We start from the raw sequence: 6,917 nt of genomic DNA, 5'->3' as shown, positions 1-6,917 counted from the left end.
TGGTTCCCTGTGGACTGCTGACGCTGGAACTGCGACAGACGAACCCAGGTGTGGCCATGTATGGGGGGGAATCTAAATGAGCGGCGTGGGAGTAATGCCACTGAAACGGTGCAGATCATGGGGCAGCAAAAAAAAAAAAGAAATGACACAGGAGGTTTGTGCAAACCGATCAATGCACGCTGCAGAGTTAAGTGTGGTGAAGCAGACAAACACACATTACCACAGTCTGATTTACCAGATTTCAACTCAGTTGATAAGCGTCACAATGTCTTTATTTCCAAGCATGTTAGGTCACAAGGAATACTGGGGGGTGGGGGTTACTCAAAAAAGTACAAACAACAGAAAACTACACACAAACATAAATACAACAGGAATTCAGTAAATCTATGCATACACATTCATGATGAACCACATGCATGAGTCCGCACATACGCACATAATCTCTTGAATATACATCACACATTTCATGTGGGGCTAGTGACTAGGCTTGAAAATACAGCTGCTGGTTGTACAATTGTCCTTTACTCATCTAGTGCTGGTTGTACAATTGTCCTTCATGCTAGTTATACAATTGTCCTTTATTCATTGAGTGCTGGTTATACACGAACACACACACATACACAAACAGTGAGTCACACACACAAACCCGCTCGCACGCACGCACGCACGCACGCAAACACCCAGACTCAGCTTTGAGAGTACCGACAGGCCATAGTTCAGGTAGGCAGGTGTGGTACATGTCCAGTTCTGCAGAAGGCAGTGAATACACAGACCCCCTGACCACCCTGTGGCAGTCTCAGTGATGCTGTTTCACCACACACACCACCAACAGTCTAACCACTGGCAATTTGTATTTGTATTTTGTATTTGTATTTCTTTTTATCACAACAGATTTCTCTGTGTGAAATTTGGGCTGCTCTCTTTTTTGTGTTTTTTCCTGCGTGCAGTTTTATTTGTTTTTCCTATCAAAGTGGATTTTTCTACAGAATTTTGCCAGGAACAACCCTTTTCTTGCCGTGGGTTCTTTTACGTGCGCTAAGTGCATGCTGCACACAGGACCTCCGTGTATCGTCTCATCCGAATGACTAGCGTCCAGACCACCACTCAAGGTCTAGTGGAGTGGGAGAAAATATCGGCGGCTCAGTCGTGATTCGAACCAGCGCGCTCAGATTCTCTCTCGCTTCCTAGGTGGACGCGTTACCTCTAGGCCACCACTCCAATGATGATGCTTCACCACACACACGAACAGTCTAACCACTGGCGATGTCACTGAAGATTCCTTTGGGTTTATGTTGCTGTTCATCATCTCCCAGTGTATCTTGGGCCAGCTGAAATCAATGAACCATCACACACTGTGACCAACAGCTGAAATCAATGAACCATCGCACACTGTGATCAACAGCTGAAATCAATGAACCATCACACACTGTGATCAACAACTGAAATCAATGAACCATCACACACTGTGATCAACAGCTGAAATCAATGAACCATCACACACTGTGATCAACAGCTGAAATCAATGAACCATCACATACTGTGATCAACAACTGAAATCAATGAACCATCACACACTGATCAACAACTAAAATCAATGAACCATCACACACTGTGATCAACAGCTGAAATCAATGAACCATCACACACTGTGATCAACAGCTGAAATCAATGAACCATCACACACTGATCAACAACTGAAATCAATGAACCATCACACATTGTGATCAACAACTAAAATCAATGAACCATCACACACTGATCAACAGCTGAAATCAATGAACCATCACACACTGTGATCAACAGCTGAAATCAATGAACCATTACACACTGTGACCAACAAATGAAAGACAGAGGTGCCACACACACACACACACACACACACAGACAGCCACTTACACACACACACACACACACACACTCACTCACACACACACACACACACACACACACACACACACACACACAGTGTCAGTGACCTGTTTGGCGTCAGAGCGACTGGTGTCCCCACGACACAGGATCAAGTTGACCAGCTGCTCCATGCGAATGTCAGGGAACTTCTGGGCAAAACCCTGACACACACACACACACACACACACACACACAGAGTAAACCTGCTGATTTTTTTTTTTTTTTTTTTTTTTAATCCTACAAAGCATTAATGACACTGAGGCATAAATAATCTTTATTTAAATATATCCATGATTCCCAAACAATCAAACCCTGTTTCAACTAAAATTTGGTGAACATCATTTATCCATCATATTCATTAAAACCCTGACTGAACACAAACAATGAAATAAACTGGACAGTTTTGAAGACAATTCTTCTGACTCACTGGACACAAAAGAAGGCAAAAATCTCATTAGTCTTGATTTGATTAGGACTGAAAAAAAGGTAAATTCCAGTTACACTGTACGCCAAATTATTCATCAGACTTCTATTCAGTTAAAACAAAATTTTAAAATATTCTAACAGCAACTTCTCAAGGATTTAACATTTTTATGTACCCATATTTCAAAACTTTTTTTTTTTTTAAACTAAGCTGGAACCACATGACAGATACGCACACTCAGACACAATAATATTCCTTTTCCTGAACCCTGAAGATCTGACTGACAGACACAGACACAGGTGAAGATCTGGCAGACAGACACAGGTAAAGATCTCACAGACACAGACAGACACAGGTAAAGATCTCACAGACACAGACAGACACAGGTAAAGATCTCACAGACACAGACAGACACAGGTAAAGATCTCACAGACACAGACACAGAGGTAAAGATCTCACACATACAGACACAGAGGTAAAGATCTCACACACACACACACACAGACACAGACAGACACAGAGGCAAAGATCTGACAGACAGACACAGACAGTGCCGTACTGTGATTTCCAGAGCCAGCATGGACGTGTCTCGCAGTCGTAAAACCTCCGCTAGAGCTGGCAGCACATCAAACTGGGCACCGTCCTGCTAACAACATGGCTGTGTCATCCTGACATCATGGCTGTGTCATCCTGACATCATGACTGTATCTGTCATCCTGACATCATGACTGTGTCATCCTGACATCATGACTGTATCTGTCATCCTGACATCATGACTGTGTCATCCTGACATCATGACTGTATCTGTCATCCTGACATCATGACTATCATCCTGACATCATGACTGTGTCATCCTGACATCATGACTGTGTCATCCTGACATCATGACTGAATTATCCTGACATCATGACTGTATCATCCTGACATCATGACTGTATCTGTCACCCTGACATCATGACTGTATTATCCTGACATCATGACTATATCATCCTGACATCATGACTGAATTATCCTGACATCATGACTGTATCTGTCATCCTGACATCATGACTGTATTATCCTGACATGACTGAATTATCCTGACATCATGACTTTATCTGTGATCCTGACAACAACAAGACAAAATCTGTCATCCTGACAATTCAGTTTTTATTAAAAACAAAAACAAAAAGAAAACAGAATGATTTCAAATAGATATAATCGTGACAATTAAAACATTTAGAAAAAAAAAATGTCCCACTACCTTACTGCCATCCATGCCTTCATGACACAAGTATGAATAAATTGAATATGTTGGACAGAGCAACTTTTGCACAAACACACACACATAAAGAAATTAACACACACACACACACACACACACATACACACACACATGCACACACACACGCGCGCGCGCGCATCTATACACAGCGTTATACCTGAGTGGGAGACATCTCCTTGAACTGTTCCTTCATCTGTTTGGCTTCCTTACAGATCTTTTCAGCTGATGCTCGTCTCTCCTCATAGTTTTTGAATGACAGTTTTCTGTAGCAACACACATCTTGTTCACAGTATATGTGTGTGCATGTACATGTGTGTGTGTGTGTGTGTGTGTGTGAGCGCGCGCGTGTGTGTGTGCATGAGTGCATGCATGTGTGCTTGTGTACTTGCATGTGTGCCTATGCGTGAGAGTGTGCAAGTGCATGAGTGTGTGCATCACGGTCCTGTGTGTTTCTTTATGCATAAGGTTGAGAGCAAGAGAAATATCTCTGCTACTGTGTGAGAGAGACAAAGAGACAGTCTGCGTCTGAGGGACGGACTGACAGAGGGAGGGAGGGACAGAGGGATGGACAGAGGGAGGGACAGAGGGATGGACAGAGGGATGAACAGAGGGAGGGACAGATGGACCAAAGAGGGATGGAGTGAAGGACTGGCCGTGACAGAGGGAGGGACAGAAGGATAGACAGATGGAGGGACAGTCAGATGGACAGAGGGATGAACAGAGGGACCAAAGAGGGATGGAGTGAAGGACCGACTGTGACAAAGGGAGGGACAGTGGGATGGACAAAGGAATAGACAGAGGGAGGGACAGAGGGATGGATGAACAGAGGGAGGGACAGAGGGAGGGACAAAGGGATGGACAGAGGGATGGACAGAGGGAGGGATGAACAGAGGGATGGACAGAGGGAGGGACAGAGGGAGGGACAGAGGGAGGGACAGAGGGAGGGACAGAGGGAGGGACAGATGGATGGACAGAGAGAGGGACAGAGGGAGGGACAGAGGGATGGACAGAGGGATGGAGAGAGGGATGAACAGAGGGATGGAGTGAAGGACTGACCGTGACAGAGGGAGGGACAGAGGGATGGACAGAGGGATGGAGAGAGAGATGAACAGAGGGATGAAGGAAGCAGGAGGAAGGAGGAAGGAGGGAGGAAGAGAAGCACTGACCGTGACAGCAGGGCACGGAGGTACTCCCTCAGAATGCTGCGCTGGCCCTCCTGGATGAGGGAGTCAAACATGAGGGGCTTGATGTGCACAAAGTCCTGGGCGTAGTCTGCCCACGTGGCACACACCATGTCCACTGCATTGCTGCTGGACATCCTGTCACACACACACCAAGTCCACTGGACATCCTGTCACACACACACACCATGTCCACTGGACATCCTGTCACACACACACACATCATGTCCACTGGACATCCTGTCACACACACACCATGTCCACTGGACATCCTCACCATGTCCACTCGACATCCTGTCAAACACACACCATGTCCACTGGACATCCTGTCACACACACACCATGTCCACTGGACATCCTGTCACACACGTACACCATGTCCACTGGACAACCTGTCACACACACACCCTGTCCAATGGACATCCTGTCACACACATACACCATGTCTGCTGAACATCCTGTCACACACACACCATGTCCACTGGACATCCTGTCACACACACACCATGTCCACTGGACATCCTGTCACACACACACACACACCATGTCCACTCGACATCCTGTCAAACACACACCATGTCCACTGGATATCCTGTCACACACACACCATGTCCACTCGACATCCTGTCACACATACACCCTGTCCACTGGACATCCTGTCACACACACACACACACCATGTCCACTGGACATCCTGTCACACACACACCATGTCCACTCAACATCCTGTCACACACACACCATGTCCACTGGACATCCTGTCACACACACACACACACCATGTCCACTCGACATCCTGTCAAACACACACCATGTCCACTGGATATCCTGTCACACACACACCATGTCCACTCAACATCCTGTCACACACACACCATGTCCACTCAACATCCTGTCACACACACACACACCATGTCCACTGGACATCCTGTCACACACACACCATGTCCACTAGACATCCTGTCACACACACCATGTCCACTAGACATCCTGTCAAACACACACCATGTCCACTGGACATCCTGGCACACACACACCATGTCCACTTGACATCCTGTCACACACACACCATGTCCACTGGACATCCTGTCACACACACACACACCATGTCCACTGGACATCCTGTCACACACACACCATGTCCACTGGACATCCTGTCACACACACACACCATGTCCACTGGACATCCTGTCACACACACACACCATGTCCACTGGACAACCTGTCACACACACACCATGTCCACTCGACATCCTGTCACACACACACACCATGTCCACAGGACATCCTGTCACACACACACCATGTCCACTGGACATCCTGTCACACACACACCATGTCCACAGGACATCCTGTCACACACACACCATGTTCACAGGACATCCTGTCACACACACACCACGTCCACTCAACATCCTGTCACACACACACCATGTCCACTGGACATCCTGTCACACACACACACACACACCATGTCCACTCGACATCCTGTCAAACACACACCATGTCCACTGGATATCCTGTCACACACACACCATGTCCACTCAACATCCTGTCACACACACACCATGTCCACTCAACATCCTGTCACACACACACACACCATGTCCACTGGACATCCTGTCACACACACACCATGTCCACTAGACATCCTGTCACACACACCATGTCCACTAGACATCCTGTCAAACACACACCATGTCCACTGGACATCCTGGCACACACACACCATGTCCACTTGACATCCTGTCACACACACACCCTGTCCACTGGACATCCTGTCACACACACACACCATGTCCACTGGACATCCTGTCACACACACACCATGTCCACTGGACATCCTGTCACACACACACACCATGTCCACTGGACATCCTGTCACACACACACACCATGTCCACTGGACAACCTGTCACACACACACCATGTCCACTCGACATCCTGTCACACACACACACCATGTCCACTGGACATCCTGTCACACACACACACCCTGTCCACTGGACATACTGTCACACACACACCATGTCCACTCGACATCCTGTCACACACACACCATGTCCACAGGACATCCTGTCACACACACACCATGTCCACTCGACATCCTGTCACACACACACCATGTCCACTCGACATC

At 47.0% G+C, this 6,917-nt stretch overlaps 1 protein-coding gene across 1 annotated transcript in view; it reads right to left on the bottom strand.

Annotated features, from left to right (window-relative positions):
• Positions 1-249: 249 nt before the first annotated feature.
• The window catches only part of LOC143291254 (exocyst complex component 3-like), a 40,080-nt gene continuing 33,412 nt past the window's right edge, over positions 250-6,917 (bottom strand). The window contains exons 20-24 of the mRNA XM_076601063.1: positions 4,763-4,915; positions 3,754-3,859; positions 2,892-2,975; positions 1,977-2,069; positions 250-1,328 (exon numbers count right to left, since the gene is read on the bottom strand). Coding sequence (XP_076457178.1) covers positions 1,251-1,328; positions 1,977-2,069; positions 2,892-2,975; positions 3,754-3,859; positions 4,763-4,915 — 514 coding nt within the window. The 3' untranslated portion in view covers positions 250-1,250. The remainder of the gene's footprint in view (positions 1,329-1,976; positions 2,070-2,891; positions 2,976-3,753; positions 3,860-4,762; positions 4,916-6,917) is intronic.

The sequence above is a fragment of the Babylonia areolata genome, chromosome 16 (genome assembly GCF_041734735.1).
Source record: "Babylonia areolata isolate BAREFJ2019XMU chromosome 16, ASM4173473v1, whole genome shotgun sequence".
Taxonomy (NCBI): domain Eukaryota; kingdom Metazoa; phylum Mollusca; class Gastropoda; order Neogastropoda; family Buccinidae; genus Babylonia; species Babylonia areolata.
Note: the sequence above shows the minus strand (reverse complement) of the source record. Positions and strands in the feature narration are given on the sequence as shown.